Here is a 17667-nt window from a genome sequence, read left to right on the forward strand (position 1 = left end):
ACAGACAGGAAACATGAGAGAGAGAGGGGGGGTGTGACATGCAGCAAAGGACCTCCGGCCGGGATTCGAACCAGGGTCGGCTGCGCATGTGGCATGCGCTCTAACCACTAGACCACCTGTGCGCCAAGCTGTATTCTTAAGTAACCCTATCGTAATCCTGCAGTTACCATAGAAATTACTTGTGACCCTTTCATCATACCGAAGCTGAGCAGTGTCAGACCTGCATTAAAACCAGCTCAGGAATGGGGTTACGAAACCGGGCTGGAACGCGTGTTGACCTGTTCATACCAACAACAAACACAGGTTGATCCCGGGGTTCCTGCTTTGGGGTATCAGTCAGTTAGTCCAGTGGTTTGCTGCCTTCTCTTCCTGAGGCCACCCACAGCGCTGCAGCCTGACCGGCACTAGTTTGAGGAGGGTCGGATCACACCATCTGACCTTCTACCTCTCTGGATTATACGAAAATCCGTCTGTCATGCTGTCACAGCTTCGCCTCTGTACCACACACACACACACACACACACACACACACACACACACACACACACACACACACACACACACACACACACACACACACACACACACACTTATCTATGAGCTTACACGCATACATACAATAAACACTCACATCCAAAGAGGCACTTTACAAGGTTAATCATTAATGATCAAGGTTGATAAGGTGATAAGTGTGTGTCATTGTTCTGTAGTTCTGTTTATATATTCTGGCTCTCCTGGTGAATCTGTGTGTGATTTGTCTACTTTTTGATGACTGAGAGAAATGTTTCTGCAGTGGAAAATTTAAAAAATGACACCGTGCGCTGATCTCTGAATTTGTGTGTGTATGTTGCGCTATGCGTGTACGGATGTGGGCATGTGTACGCATTTGTCAGCTTGTGAGTAATGGTTTCTCGGCCAGATGACTGCCACATGGATACCTGAGCCAGACTTTTCCATAGTGAAACCCATGGATCACATGTCCCTCCAGTCTCTGTGGTATGCACTGACAGACAGAGCTGCCAGGAGATGGGGGCCCGAGTGAATAGAAACAAGCCTCCGAATGTATCGCTGCAACGATAGCCCGCCACCGAAATAGCTCTACTACCAAGCCTCTTTCCCAGAATTCAATGCAGGACAGACGGCGGTGATTTAGATACTTATTCTTTTTCATAGTCTCAATTCTGAGTGCCAGGCTTATGCTCAGTTTGTTTCAGTCCTGCAATTACTATCCTCTTAAACTTTCCGCTGCTGTGTAAGCTCTGCACGCAGTTGTCAAACTTGTTCATATATAGACATTTAAACGCTGTAATTTTGACTCGGGCATATCAGTCTGTGTTGGAAAGCTGTGCTGTGGATTTGCACCGTTAAACTTGTTTGTTTTTATGTGACAAAAATATGATGCTTTTCCATTATATGACTTGAAACAGTGATATATGAGTTTTCTCTCTTTCTCTCTCCAGGAATCCATGGATGAAGCGTGCGCTGAGCGGATTGGTGATGAACACTACCGTTTGGAAGGTAGGCTCTGCTCATTTGAATGAAAACCTGCAAACACATGTATACAAGTGCATTGCTTATGTGGTTCTTTTTTTTTTTGGCCTCTTTTCCCCTCCACTCCACACCCACTCTTTAAGCCCCAACAATATGCTGATGAGGTCCCCTTTACCTTCCCTCCTGCTTCTGCACGTCCTCCCTCTCAGATCCGCCCCTCCCCCCCACCAGTGCTCTGCAAAGTGCCTCCATTCCTCCTGTTTTTTCCCCGCTGTGATGTGATCCTGAATTAAGAACTCCGGGAGGAGAAAGTCTCTCCCTCCCATATAAAAACAGGATTGGACGTGAGGTGCAGGCTGAAATGTAGAGTTGAATGAGACCAGCCCAGAATTTGGAAGTGTGGCAGAAAATTCACTTTTTATTTCACTTCAGCTTTACTGGGTAACAGACAAAAGTTGAGAGACGAAAGACAACATGACTGATAAATGGAGGCTGGAATGGTGTTTTAGTCAGGGAGATGAACCTGAGTCAGGGCTGTGGCAGGGGCGTTGGCTGGACTGTTAACCATCAGCCCAGATTCTTCTCCATCAAAAAACTTTAATCTTTTAATCTTGCATGTGAGGGCTACTCATTGCTTTAATATGTGAAAATTGGAGAAAGAAGGAAGGATTTGGATTTGATTCACCATATAATCTGCACATGAATATCCCAGCCTCTCCAGTGTCTCAAACCAAAATGAGCATCATATCAAAAACCTACTACCATTATTACTAGTCCTGCATGATGGAAAATCCTCCAAACCCATAATACAGACAATTTCATGAATCAGAGTTAAAAATGGGCAACTACTCAAAGTGACTGAGTAAACGTTCATAATTTGGTTGCAAAATCATTGCTATTGAGCGTCCTTGATATGAACCACAATTCTCACCTTAATGGTGTAGGTAGTATATTATCTGGGTATAATCTCCTTAGATTTTGCCTATTTCAGTATTTTTCAAGGCTGCAATATAAGAGGGGAAACAGACATAACGGACACAAGACTAAGCCAGTTTGGTGTTGCTAGCCAAGGGGAGGCACAACGAAGCTATCATTGCTAATGATTTGGCTGGCCACAGTGCAATGCAAAGTATGTTAGCTGTACATAACTCTGCTCATATCATGTTCACATAACTTGGAACTCATACAGACATTTACACACTTTGTTTTCCTGGCTCAGCTTGAGAGGATGTTTGTACCACTGCTTCAGCTTTAACCCTTTTGCTGCTAAAATATTTTGTTATATCCTTTTTCCTCACACTGACTGTGAGAGTGAGCTCGCGTTTGGCAAAGTAACCCTATCCCTATAATACATAACTTCATGAGTTTTTTACTGTAAAGCCTCTCGGATTGGTCTCGCCTTTGTTCCGTTTGCTCAAGATAATGAATTACAAAACTGTCATCTTTTTAGTGACCAACCATTAATTATTCGGGGCTAAAGAAAAAATCTTTAGGGCTATGGCCCTGAATGCCCAGGCCAGACAACGCCCATGGGCTGTGGTTGTCCTCCCTTTAAGACAGATGTTGCTAATTAGAAAATACTGCTCTGGTCATTCTCCCTGATTAACAGGAAAAGGCATATATAATTTGCTACAATAAAACATTCTGTAGTTAAGTTAGGGAGAATAGGAGAAGGGTTGGCTCACATCTACGTTATGGTGAGTGGACACAAACATAAAATCTTGATTACTTCACCTTCAAGAAATTAGGAAAAGTAAAAAACAAGGTTGCATTTCATGCCTGCAGGCTTCTTTCAAGCATCACACCAAAATAACATCGATTTAAGTTTTGAATCTAACTTTTTCATCCATGTTATTCTTTCTTCCTGAGAAATTGTCAAACGTTTGATTTGTAGCCGCTGTGTTATTGTCCTTTTATAAACTACTTCTAATGAAAAGAATTTGTTACAAAACGGTTCTTCGTTTCAGTTTGGAATAAATTGTCCTCATGTACCTCCTCAGGCACACTAAGACCCAAATAAAGACAGCTGTGGAGGATTTATGATGTCCGCTGCATGAACTGCATTTAGTGCAGTGATCACATCCATTGTCCATGGATCTAACAAAGTGGAATAAAGCAAAAGTGAGAGAGAAAACAGGGAGAGCAGAGATGATAGGACAACCGGTGCACTTGAAAGCCTTTCTTTCTCTGGGTTTAAAGAAGCTCTTCCAGTAAGTTTTCTGGGGATTAAAAAAGGACTTGCTGGCAAAAATTGCAAAGGAGGGAAGAAGGGCTCAATGATGAAAGTGTCTTTAGGGTACTTGACATCGCTACTGCAAGCATGCAAGAAGAATAACATAAATGGGCTTTTTATACAGTTCTTTTAACATTTTGTTACCAAGGGAGGAGTTGGCTGATAACAGTCTTGCTTCAGAATTACATGTTTTCAGTGCCTTGCTCGTGAGCACTCTATTAATGGCTTTTTGGATTCAGCAGGAGGAAAAAAAGTTACTTTCTTATCTTACCCGTCCTAAAATCACTTTTATGCCCAGCACTTAATGTCTGGGGGGGGGCAGGCCCAGTTCTATGTGATACAGTAGCCAAATTAAGCTGGGTGTGATTTCTCCCAGTATGTGGCAGCTTTCCTGAACTGCCAGTGCTCGCGTGTGCATGTGTTTGTACGAGCGCATGCACGCAAGTGTGTGTAGCTGCAGGAATAGGCTAGGCATGTAGGGCGCGAGCCTCGGCTGCCCTCGTCTTGCCCCGCAGATCTGATGTGCAGCCAATCCCCTGGCGGCAGTGTCTCTCATAAAGAGCCGGCTTATGTCTGTTGTGGTGGGGGGGTCAGAGGGGGAGGAGGGTGATAGCAGATTACTGTTACTCCTCCCGGCATTTCATTAGCTCCGAGATAAGCATCTCGCCACCATATTGAGCCTGCTACGGAACAGATTTGCCCTCGCACACAATGTTCCCTTTGAGCACCTCAGATGATCAAACAGCAGGACCCCAAATGCTGCTCCTCTCCAAAAAGTTGGTAAAAGCTCCCTGGGATGATGCCTTTCATTTCTGGCATTTTCCCCTACCCAGGGATGAGACAGGTCTGCTTTGATCTACTTTGGATCAGGAGGAAAGAAATTGTGCTGTTGTGTCTGCTCCGTTGGCGAGCAAACAAACAGTGTTTCAGATTTGACTTGGCTTAATTAATTAGTGATTCTGTTTTACAGCCGGTCTGATCCTCTTCCAAAAGGTTTGAGAATGGAACTTCAAAGTGTGGCGGGAGGAGAGAGGAGAGGGGGGGCGGGTGGGGAGAGAGAGGGGCGTGGTCTGTGTGGGTTTTATGGGTGTGTGTGCGTGGCCTGCAGGGCTGTGATTGGATGAAGGGGGGGTTGACTCTCATGTAAAATGCTAAATGATACGCTCATTGGAAATGTCTAGAGGCGAAACATACAGCCGCTGTTGGTTAAAGGCTGCAACAAGCTACAAAAACACATCAACATTAGTGTGTAGAGGTGGATTCTGGGTAACTGTAACTCACAGTGGCTTGCAAAGGAGCCGACATGTACACCCCCCACCCCCAAATCTCAGTTACATGTTGTGTGTAGCTGCGGTCTAATGTGTCAAACAAATGCTGGTTTTCAAAGCAGAGAAGGATATCCGGTAGCATTAGATCTGGGCTAACATCCAACACTGAAACTAAAACATCGAACCAGACAGTGACAGTCATATTATTTTTGTCCACCAGTGTGGACCACCTTTCAATACTATGCAATATAAAAATACACCAGCACAAACTGTGGCCTCAAACATTAACATAGTGTTGAAATAACACCCGTCAGACAGTTTAAACATAAAAATGATCAGTTAAAGATACATAATTTCATTAAATGCGTTATTGTAAAGTGGGTTTTTTTGTTTTGTTGTATGTACATTATCGCCTGTCGCCTTACTCCACAGAGTAAACTGTGTTTCAATGCTTACAGAAGCATAGTAATGGATTCAGATTGAAAACTCAGTGTTGATGCATTCATATCAGTGACATGTGATGCTCTTTCCTGGCTCACTGTCTATGTGTTAAACAAATATTAAATTCTGACAGCTTTACCTCATGGTAGAGTAAAAAGTATCATTGACTTCTACAGTTTATCAGGAAATTCTGTCTGGTTTGATGCAGGTGGGTCTGACCGTGTGCGAGTACCACGTTAATAGGCAAAGTGTATATGACAGATTAGTACTCCCTGTGGACTGTCTGCCTTTTCTGTACATGTGGATGGTAATGTACGGTGAATGTCATTTCATACAATGATGAGCTCTGCTGCACTGAGCCGGGGACTTTAGGCCTTTTGATGTTCAGGTGCTGTTCCCGTTCCACCATTTATATTTGAATGCAACGTAATATTCTATCGTGTTTTAGGCATGTTATGGCATTCAGTTTCATGTTTGACATTCCATCTCTGTGTGAACCCATTGGGATATGCACACTGTAGCTCAGAGCTTAAAAACTATTACAATATGAGTGACTGACTGAAGAGCTTTTGCCATTTGAGACTTTGCGCTGTCGCAGCTCCGACATTTTTTTGTTCTCAATTGACATTTTGGATTCTAGTTCCAGCCTTCGTTTTACTATACTGACTTTCAAACACTGCTGTTGAATGATGAAACAATGAAATTCTTACCTGACACGAAACTCTTCCAAATAAGCTATTCTTTTAAAAGTTACAACATAGTACAATTTGTCTAATCTGTATGCATTTTCAGTACTCGTACAAGATAGAGCCTGAAAATCTTTTTTTAACCTCGCTGTGACTGGAAAATCCACACTCTCACAGATCAATTTGCTCCCAATTGCTTCTTACAATATTTTTGACATGAAATTTTACAAAGACTTTGAGAACCAAGCTCTGCCACCATTAAGCAATCACAAATACCATGAACAGAACCTAAAAGTTCAGTGCGTTTGAACAACCGAACCCAAATTTAAAGTTCTGTGAGCGTTACTGTGTATGCGTCACATATGCGAAAAAACAAAACAAAACAAAAATATTACATTAATAAATATGATAATATTAAAAATACAATTTCAGAACACAGGCAGTGAAAGAAAAACTGTGAAGAGTTTGGCTGTGGAAGTCTATTTCCAACCAGGAGCACTTGAATGTGTGACACATCTTAATTGCGGCTGCCAAACTCGGAAGCAGGCGCTTACAAGGAACACTTGAAGGCGACAACGTTATCCTCAGGTTATGACTGCACCCGACGATTCCATCCTCAGGCTAACTCTTTTATCTTTGTGTCTGTGTGTGTGTGTGTGTGTCGCTGCAGTGGCTTTACCCCCGGAGAAGACAGACAGCTGCTGTGTGGAGGAGAAGATGCAGGAGAGGGACAGCCAATCTCCCGCAGGGCCACAGAAACAGCTCCAGTTTGAAGTGAGTGTCAACACCAAACAGGACATTTATTACTTTCCTTCTGGTTGAAACTAGGGCAGTGGCAGGACACACATGTACACACTGTATGACACTGATCATCGCTGTGCTGTTTCAGGAGTTGGAGTGCGCTGTGTCTGTGGAGGAGGATAACAGGCAGGAATGGACTTTCACCCTCTATGACTTTGACAACAACGGAAAAGTCACCAGGGAGGTAATGATCTTCTGCCATGAGAGGGTTTAAATACTGAGAAATAAACTGTTAATGAATGACTGAATATGTAAATAAACACAAAACAATAACTGCCAACACCACAGATTTGTATATAGTAGAAATCATTTTATTTTAAGCATACTCAGTGTGCATTTTTTCCAATTTCCTGTACTTTTTTACTGCAACAGTTTCAAAAGAGTACAGTTTTTAAAAAAAATGTCCCAACTCTGGTAACACCATACCCCTAAAAGAGGATAAAAGTTATAAGCCTCTAACCCAATCTGACTCCCAAGAACCGAATCCCAGCAACGCGTGTGTGTTCCTGCTCCTCGGAGGTACCTTGTGGCTTGCGTCTGCCTGGTACAGATCTGAGAGAACATCCAGAAAGGCCCGTGTTTTTTGAGAACATGAAATAGCGCAAAGAGACTGAGAGCTGTCCTCTGTGTGGTTGGCTGCGCAGTTTTTTTGGCATTGCCTGTGGCTCCACGGCTCATGAGACTGCAGGCGGGCGGCTTGGAGGGGGGGAAAGAAGAGCTTTCTTCTCCAACTCTGTGTTTTTTTTTTCATCCTGTCACACAAATAGGAAAGAGAAGGAAACCAAAAATGACACAGGAAGCTTTTATTTCATTTTCTTGCTTTCTTTCTTTCTTTTTCTTTTTTCTTTTTTCAGTCTCAAAGCAGTATATGGAACCGGTCCCTTTAGAATTCATAATAGCCCTTTTTATTATGAGTCAGAGAAGTATAGTTAGTGAAAATCCTGCTATTGGAGCCTTTGTATGGGCTAAATTCTCTCTTTATCTGTGAGGTAAAACAATAATGAGATTTGAGATACTACTGAATATGAGTCAATTCATTTCATGTCCATACCAGTTGATTTTTTAAATAATTTTTTAGAGAATTAGAATTTGGTATGCAATGAAAATATCTAGCACAGTCGCTAACACCCAAGGGGGAGTCATTAGCTCAATATGGTGCACAAAATCCCCCATCGGTGCAAGATATACTGTCTTCATTATAAACATCCACATGAGACTGCGTTATTTCACATGCAAACCAAGCAGTCCAAAAACGTATTCCTGTTTTACTTTTCTTTATTTCTCTCTCATCCCTCCTTGTCCTCTACCTCCACAGAGTCCTTTAAAGTGACCATTACAGTATATGTGTGCACCTTATTTATGGACATAAGGTGCTTTGCATTTAGAAGTATAATCACTTCAGAGAAACAGAGGAGTTAAATAGCAAAGAATAGATCTCACAGAGCTGTACCTCGACTCGTATCAGGCCTGACATCTCAGTCAGCCTCCTCTGCTGCTGCCAAGGCGTTCCTTGTCATGAATTTATAACTTGTCTTTACATCCTGTCTGATTGCTGCACTTGAGATGTCAAACTAAAACAACTGACATCAGTTTGCCTTTCTGTGCATCGGCATCTTAGTCACTTCTTTAAAATCATTGCTAGCATGAGATTTATGATACAGACCTTTAATCCACAAAGCTACAGTATATTGAATTCAAATTGTACAGTGGCAAGACTGAAAATCTGCCTCTGCACTACTCACTAAGAATCTATAAAATCAAAGCTCCAGATTAACCTCACCTCCACCTCCTCTCTCGTGCAGGATATCACCAGCCTGCTCCATACCATCTACGAGGTCGTGGACGCCTCCGTCAACCATTCTCCCAGCAGCAGCAAGACGCTGCGGGTCAAGCTGTCGGTGGCTCCCGACTCCAGCCAGCGGTGGAGGAGTTGCACGCAGGGTGCTGCAGGTAAAGCTCGCATTAACGCAGCGGGTGGGGGGCGGAGGAGAAGAGAGGGCATTTTGGGGTCCCCTTGTGTTGCCTGCTGTCAGCTCACCCAGAGATGTGTTTGTTGTCATGCAGAAAGGCGGCTGCTTCAGGCCTGTCAGAGCTTTGTTCCTCGCAGCCTCTGCGTCGCTCCATCTCTCCTACTCAATGGGGTTCATTTTTAATGATGGGGGGAGTGACAGAGCCAAGAGAGAGCCCCCCCCTCCCTCCTCCCCCTCCCCTCAGTGCCTTCAAATACTCTGAAAGAAACCTTAAGAGATGTGCCGAGTCCTTTTGATAACCACAGCCATTTTTCTTTTCTCCAAAGTTCCCTTTTTTTTACCCCTTCTTCTACCCCTTTTCCTTCCCCGTTCTCAGCGCTGCCGGGAAAATATAGCTACATTCAACTTAACTTTTCTCACTGACGACTTGGTAAACAAGTAGTCAGGGAAAAATATCTCAAAAAGTATATATTCCTGCGTGTTTGTGTCCTATTGTTTCAGCTATAAATATCCATCAAGAGATTCAAACAGAGCAAGCTTTGAAAATATAGCGGGTTGCCTTCATGCTAATTTCAAACTGCATCAGATCTTGCGTCTTTAATAAACTATTTCTGAAGTCTATGGGTTTTTTTATTTCATTCCATGCCTTATAAAAGGCAGGGAGTTGAAAATAGAATAAATGAAGCATTGTTGTTTTTTCCTTTTCTATAGATCTTCAAAGTAAAACCCCAAAACAAAGGTTGCTTTCTTCTGAGGCTTGTGTGACTGTTGTCGCGCATGCATGCATGTGTGTGTGTATGTGTGTGTGTGGCTGCTCTGTATAGCTCTCTTTGATAATAGCCTCCTGTCTTTCTCACATACACAGACATGTCCCATCCCAGAGAGAAAAATGACAAGTGCATAGAAGACCCCAAGAGTGCCGACAAGAAGACCCGAGCGCTCCTGAGGTAAGCCCACCTCCCCTCTTCACTTCAACCTCTATTGTTTGAGCTTGTAGTGTCTATAAGAAGAGGAGGAAAAAATATGGAGCTCATTATTCATATTATTTCATTTTTCATCACATTAATCATAATAATTTCCACTTATTGAAACAGAAAACTGCAAAGTTTCTCATTGAAAATGGATAAGGGGAGAGGTTGTTTGAGGAAGGATGCACACTTTGAATCCACAGTTAACAGTGGAACTCTTACTGTGCTGTTCAAACACTCCCAGCTGAGGTTTTAAACCTGTGATTTTCCAGTCATAATCTCACTTCTCTAACAATTACTCTGCTACTGCCTGATCATAAGGAACACTTGTTTTACTTCCTCCAAACACTACCATACTGACTCTTACTGGCCCGAACTGCTACCTAATGAGAGGTGCCGCTTGTGTCCGCAGGCGCCACCACAGTGACCACCACACCCAGCCGGGCTGCCAGCGCCACTGTGTGGATGAGAACCTGGAACGCAGGAACCACTACTTGGACCTGGCAGGAATCGAAAACTACACATCCCGCTTCGGAGCCGGTGAGTGGACCTGGCCAGGGGTGTAGAGGGGGAGAGGGGAGGGAGAAACACAGACCGTGGCCCTTTGAAGCTGCATCCAGGGGCCCTCATTACTGCAGCACCTGCTTGGAGCCATTAGGTGGAACTACCAACCCACCGTGCTCCTCGCCAGTATAAACATCTGGGCTCGGGCAAGCACAATACATCAAGTGTTCAAGGCTAAAGCCCATCAGCAGCACTGGCTGTTGTGAAGTGAAATATTAGGTTTAATAAGCAGTAGCCTTGATCTGATGGTCAGTGATGACATGTGATTATTTTAATGTTGGTCCTGTTAGGAAAGTGCTAACAGAGATCTGCTCTATGTCACATTGTGTCAGGGTTATCTGCATGAAGAAAGAACCTGAAATGAAGCTGCCAGCATCTTATCATTGACATTGCCAGCTGTTCTTTATTAGTCAGCTGTTAGCACTGTAATTTGCACGTACTGGCTTATTTTCACTACTCCCACATAATGAATTTTGACACTGGACACCAGTCCTAGGACAGCATTGTTGTTTTTTTTCTGCAACTTTGAAGTTTGACATTGCTGATGCTGATTTCTCAGTTCAAATAAATACCTGCATCTGTCTCTCTCACAGCCCCTGCTACAGAGCCAGCGAAGGCAGAGCCTCAGACCCGCTCATCCAACCAGACTCGTTCTCGCTCCCATGAACCGGAAAATGGCCACTCCCATTCCCACCACCGCCGCTTGCAAACTGTTGTGGACGCCGTCGCCCCGGACAACCTCCACCCCGCCCGACTGCGAGGCCAAGACTCAGGGAAACATGCCCTCCGCTCTCCCAAGACTCACAGCCGCACACCTGCACAGATCAGCAGTAGGGTGATGAGGAGCCGAGGTGTCCCTCCTCCCCCGGCACTACCCAGCCAGACCCCCCCTCACCAGTCCGCAGCCCCCTACCGCAAGCACAAGCAGCGGTCCAAGGAGAGCCAGGGCTACCGCGCCTTGGGCTCTCTGGCAGCTACGGGACCTGTGGTAGAGAAGGAGCAGGTGAGGGACCTACCCAGCGTGCTGCTCTATGATGGGGGGCTAGCACAAGTGGTGCAGCGGCATGAGCATCATCACCACCATGAACACCATCACCACTACCACCACTTTTACCAGTCCTGAATTTCTACCCTGAAGCCCCACAAAAAACCCATGCAGGCCAGCAGAGACTGACTGCAATGAGCTTCCTCCTCAAACACTTGGGAGATAGGACTTGGGGAGAAGAGGAGGATCATGGGAGGTGCAGCTCAGTGCTGAGAGCTTATTAACCAGTGTTATAAAGAGGGTTGGTCAGACATACAGAAGTTCAGGTATGCAGCAGGACAGTGATTCAGGGCCACAGTATGACGCGGGCTGAGGATCACGGCTGGGGCGAGAGAGGAGGCACAGAAGGACAAATTTAGAAAAAGTTCCTCTCCCCCCCGGCCCCCCGAATCCCACTAACTGATGAACTCTGTGGCTGCAAACCAGCACCACAACCCTTCCAGACCACTAAGCCAAAAGGTTTTTAAAGAGAAGGAGGGACGAGAGGAAGAAAGACTGTGATGTAAAGACGAAAATATATGAAGGAGATATTGGTGATAGGAGAGCAGGGCATAGTGTGTATGTGAGTATGTGTGCGTGTGTTTGAGTGTGTGGGTGTAGCAAGAGCGTGTGTGTGTGTGTATGTATGTGAGTGTCACGACACTGGTGTCTGTCGAAAACCACTCAAGTGCACTCATGGGTGCATGAGTATTTAAAGTAGGCTGTCAGGCAGGTTTTAGAAGATGAAAATGAAGATTATGATTTAAGCACGCAATACCCTGTAAGCAAAAGTGGGAAGGAAAATTTTACAATGTTAAAGTAAAAAAAAAAAAAAAAACAGAACAGAACAGAGATCCCAAATCCACTGCTACCTCTAATTTTAACCTAATTGTTATAATTGTGACTTGGACTAAGCATTCAGAGGTTATTTTCAAATTGTTTCAAAACGTTTTTGAAAGAAGAGAAATCGTGTCATAATCTGCAGTACTGAAGTGTCGAAAAGCTCCTTACTTTTACTAACTTTGACTGTAAATAAGGTATATATTGTTATCAATTTTATAAGCTTTGTTGATAATGTGATATCTTTGTATTCACTATGTTTGTTTTCCTTCACAACTGCATTTTACAAGACCACGAGGAGCCTCATTTTGATTAGGATATGTACAACTATAGTAGCATCACACAATCTCCTCTCCACATCTCACACACTCACCTCATTCGCTATCAGTTTGAACTTTCTGAACAGGTGAGCAGATTCACAACTGTGGTCTAGGAATTCTAAAAACCCAACTCTCAACAATGCTGTTCAGTAGCTTATCATTTGACGGAAATACAAATAACAAGGAATTGTTGGATGATGCATGAGTGTAGTATAAAATAGCATATTACTTGAGTTCAGGTAAATTTGGCTGTAAATGAATGGTCTTTATGTTGACTGTTATGTAGTGGTATGTGGGTTCTGCGTATAGATGAATTCAAATCTCCTTCATCCCTTTGGTTTCATATCAGTGTGTTGACTGCTGTAGTACTCTTTGCAGCACAGATATATAAAACTAGAGTGTTACCCCCAGTCAGAGGTGTATTCATTAATCAGTATAGAACAGCCCAGTATCAGTGTAATACACACACCAATCCACTAGAGGATACTGTGTTTGTGTCATGTGGGAGTACACGCCTAAATGACTTTCAAAGAGCCTGTCAAGCTGTGCAGTTAAGATGACATGCATGTAAGTTGAAATATTTGTATTCAAATACAAATTTCCATATTTTCCTGTGGCAGGTTGGGTGGATGGATACATCCAAAAATGCAAAAAGTGGACTTAGTGGAGTAAGCTGCAGGAGACAGCTATTCGCTTCCTTTTTTCCAACCGCCAGCCAAGACGTTAAAAAAACAAAAACTCTGTAACTGTATTTGTTGTGGTACTGTTGCCATGATGAGGATGGTTGCCTTACTTTAAGAATGTAGCTTTAAAGGTGCAGTAGGGTGTTAACTCACTGCTAGATGCCACTAAATCTTACACACTGGTCCTTTAACCCAAACCACGTTACAAGTGACCATTTTAACCCAAAACATGTGTTTTTTGTGCCTAAACCGAACCAGTTCTTAAGTGTTGAGCATCATGAAACATAATTATTTTAGGTCCGTACGGGTTCTGGCATGAAAGATGCTTTTCATGCATTGGTGAGGCAAAATGTGACACTGACATGGTGTGTATTACACTTTGGCCTGATACTGGGTTTGGTCTCAACTAACTGTTAATTATGCAGAGGAATGTTTTGCTGAGCACACATGTAATTTGTCACCACCACCGTGCTTCAGATTCAAGCATTTACATATATTCTCACCTGGGAGTTGGCCAGCACTGTGGTTTTCTTGACTTACAGACTGTTGTCCAGCCCTCAGCCTTGTCGGGGTCACAAGACAGCTCCCTCTGTTTCCATGGCATCTTCCTGTCCCCCAGCTGTCAGCAGGTCTTTCACCGTGCCGCCATGTGGCCTCAGTCCTCAGCCAACAAGGGTCTGTTTGTGGTGCGGCAGGGCGAGGACTCTTTCAGCTGTCTCATTCCTCTGGTGCTGGATAACACTGGGCCCGGCCCACAGTCTCCACTAGACCCATAACTCACCACTGCTGTTCTCCTGCCAGCACCCGACACGCAGAACTGTCTGTTCATCCTGTCCCATGATGCTCTAGAGGCGCTGCCATAAACATACAGATGTTGATGCACCAAAAGGCTAGAATTTATTTTCCAATTTCTGCATGTCACATCTGGTTTAACCAGAGCAGACAGAGGGAGTGAACTGAGAGCTGCAGGTGTGAGGGAGTAAATTATCATGTGCCAAAATTAGGTTGTTTTTCTCCCCGGTATTTTTGGTAAGCACACATGCTCATTTTCAACACTTCCCATCTTCACATTAATACATGACCTGCCTATTGTGCAGTCTTTTGAGGGGGTTTAAGTGCCTTGCTCATCGGCAACCTCATCCATACTAAAGGAAATGATAGTTTTGGATGGTGCGTACTAAGATCCATGGCCCACTGGTGTTCAAACTATATCCACTATGTTTTGTTGTGTAAGTCGTAAGTGTGCGTGTGTTTTAGATGAGCAAGAATGCTGTGTATGCCAGTCTTGCCCTCAGCCCTGTGGTGTCCTCTCACAGCTGCAGGCCATCCTTTAGCAGAGGCACCAGCCAGACGGGCAATCTCACGGGACCCGCTGGAAACGGCATCATTCCCTGAGGGGGGCTCACAGCTGCGCTCCACACCTCATACCTCAGCTTTCTCACCTCACACTGCTTTTCCTGGACAAGTCTTTGCCACTGGAGCCTTCATAACACTGTAACTCCTTTGTCAACGTTAACGCCTCACCCGAAACGGTGTTGATACCAGCGTGCGACTCCAAATATAAAAAGTGTGGAATTGGTCGTCTGCTTGTGTTAACGGGCAGCAGGCAGGCGACTTTTTCGTCCAGGGTGGTCTAATTCGACACGGTGAGCGAGTTCTTCTGAAGGAATTTGGGGCGAAAGGCTCGGTCAGACCCACAGCCAGGTTGCAATTTTTAAACTGCTTTTACCTGAAGAGAGTTTAACTGAACACACATCACTCTTTTCTTTTAAACTTCCACTTGACATTTACAGGATTACCTGAACTCACACGAGAAAGCTTCCCACAACAAACACACATTATTTGTTGAGAGTTGGGAGAGAGTTTCCCTTCTCATTTTTGTCAGTCCCTAACTCTGCAAAGTTAACTTCCTTTTGAAACCTTGTGGTCTTAAAATAATGTTTGCTTGTTTTTTTCAATTTGTCTGCAGCCAAGTCATGAGCTATCCCTCAAAAAAGTTTTTTTTTTTCATTTTTATTTTTTTAATTTCCAACCTTCCACATCATAAAGTTCTCAAGACTCACTGTCCTCTTTCCTCTTGTAAAGGACTGTCAGTATTCAGAGCCACTTGCCCATGTTAGTATGTATTGCACCACTAATTTGCTTTGTAAGATCCATGTATCATCATTTTTAAAAATCCGATGTATATAGTGGACTGCAGAACGGTTAAACCAGCATTGTGTAGAAAGACTATAAGGCTTATTTATAATTAAATGTCTATCAAGCTATCTCACTTGCCTCTACTGTCAGCTAGTACTCCAATATCTGCCATGCCAATCCCACTAAGGAGGGAGTAATAATAATTATATCTGCCTCTAACACAAGCTGTCTTTCTCTCCACATAAAGACACACTTTCACTTGGTGTTTGTTGTAAAAGAAACTTTAGCACTAGCTGTTTTTTCCCTTTTACCCTTCCTTCTAATGTTTTTTTTTGTCATGACTTTGTTTTAGTTGATATAGATTGTATTTGATTAATTGCTTTATTTATTTGATAGCAGATCTGTGCCAGGGGAAAATACCCTTTTATTAAAGTATGAATCTGTTCCTTATAAACACAGACTATTGGAGTCATTTCTTTTCTTCTTTTTTTCACTGTTCATGCCCATAGTAGCGTGAAGATTTAATATTGATACATGTGGGTCTTTTATTGCCTCGCTGTCACTATCACATGTGCTGTCATCATACAAATCATACTTCTTCTGTGCTTTATTTTCTCAGTTAATCGGTTATTTGTTTGATCTATAAAACATCAGAGGACAATGAAAAACGTCAACCATAGTATCCTAGGTCACAAGGTAGCATTATTAAATGTCTTGTTTTGTACATTGAACAGTCCAAAACCCAAACATATTCAATTTACTATCATGACAAAACCAAGAAAAGCAATAAATTCTTACATGAAGTTGAAACCATCAGATATATGGAGCTATCCAGCCATATACTGTATTATCTATACCCACTTATCCTGTGCAGCCTCCATTCTAACACATTAAGCCTCTCTCAAACCACATGCATGACTACCATAAACCTCCACTTCATGAAACCTGCATGTGTTTGGTCTGAGAGTGGAAACTCATGCAAAATAGGGAGAACATTCATTGCTGTGAAGCCACAGTGCTATCCATTGAGCTACTGTGCCACTTATGGCCACACAAGGCCTTAAAGGTCAAAACAAGATGACACCAAATTTGGCCTATAGAGAGCCTGTACTATTTGGAAGATTTCCCATACATAGTTGGATTGATGTAAAAGTACATGGGGAAATCTGTGTGTGTGTGTGTGTGTGTGTGTGTGTAATATGTGGTCTGTCCTAGGCTACTTTTGAGGACAAATGTCAGACTTAAGACCAGTTAATTGTGGACAGCTTGTCCAATCGGGGACAAAAGCTGTGTCCTTAATTGGGAAAAGGCTGATTTTGGGGTCAGTGGTTAAGCCTAGGATTATGTTAAGGTTAGGGTAATGGTAAGGGTAAGGCAAGTATGGGTGATGGTTAGGATTAGAGTCTTCAGGAAATGAATATTAGTCTATGTAATGTCCCCGAAAATGACCATGGTCTGATGTGTGTGTGTGTGTGTGTGTGTGTGTGTGTGTGTGTGTGTGTGTGTGCGTTTGTGTGTGTGTGTGCATGTGTTTGTGTGTGAGAGAGAGAGAGAGAGAGAGAGAGAGAGAGAGAGAGAGTGTGTGGTGAAGTAAAGATGGTGGTGGTGATTGTGGTGTCACAGAGGGTTCCCAAATCTGGCTGACTACAGCTGCTCACCATGCCACGCTCTCTACATGCACACACACTTTCATCTGCAGCTTAGCAGCTTATCTCTGGTCAGGGCAACCGCAGAGTGTCCGCCTCTTGGCAATGTGATATGCCTTCCTCTCACGAACACGGCTATTTGTGTGAGCAAGGCAGCGTAGCCGTAGAACTTGTATCATTATTGCAAATGGTTTCCATCCTAACATGGCTTACCAGGCCATTATTACCATTGCTTTACACATTTGAGCCATTAAAAGCATTATTCATCCATATGAAGTAAGTGGATACAATTATATTGCATAATAATTGTATGTGAAATATATAATATAACCAGCCATCATACAGAACAACATTCATATGCATATATTTGATATGTTTTTATAAGAGTAAAAGTACAAAGTTCCAAATAAGTTCACAACTGTATTTTAAATGTATGCAGTTATCGTATTTTTTTCTATACGATGAAACAAGTCTCTTCATTTCCATCATATTTTTTTTCAGTTCATGTTTTCTGTGATTTGAAGCGATCTCCATGCGGTTGGCCATTTATAGGCATGAGTTGCACGCTTAAAGTCACCTCCTATGATGATGCA

At 43.3% G+C, this 17667-nt stretch overlaps 1 protein-coding gene across 1 annotated transcript in view; it reads left to right on the plus strand.

Annotated features, from left to right (window-relative positions):
* Positions 1-11560, plus strand: part of nkd1 (NKD inhibitor of WNT signaling pathway 1) — a 29431-nt gene extending 17871 nt beyond the window's left edge. The window contains exons 4-10 of the mRNA XM_062418571.1: positions 1461-1518; positions 6790-6893; positions 7009-7104; positions 8723-8870; positions 9756-9837; positions 10271-10398; positions 11016-11560. Of these exons, the coding sequence (XP_062274555.1) occupies positions 1461-1518; positions 6790-6893; positions 7009-7104; positions 8723-8870; positions 9756-9837; positions 10271-10398; positions 11016-11545 (1146 nt within the window). The 3' untranslated portion in view covers positions 11546-11560. The remainder of the gene's footprint in view (positions 1-1460; positions 1519-6789; positions 6894-7008; positions 7105-8722; positions 8871-9755; positions 9838-10270; positions 10399-11015) is intronic.
* Positions 11561-17667: the final 6107 nt, after the last annotated feature.

This window comes from Scomber scombrus, chromosome 1 (genome assembly GCF_963691925.1).
Source record: "Scomber scombrus chromosome 1, fScoSco1.1, whole genome shotgun sequence".
In the NCBI taxonomy this organism is placed as follows: domain Eukaryota; kingdom Metazoa; phylum Chordata; class Actinopteri; order Scombriformes; family Scombridae; genus Scomber; species Scomber scombrus.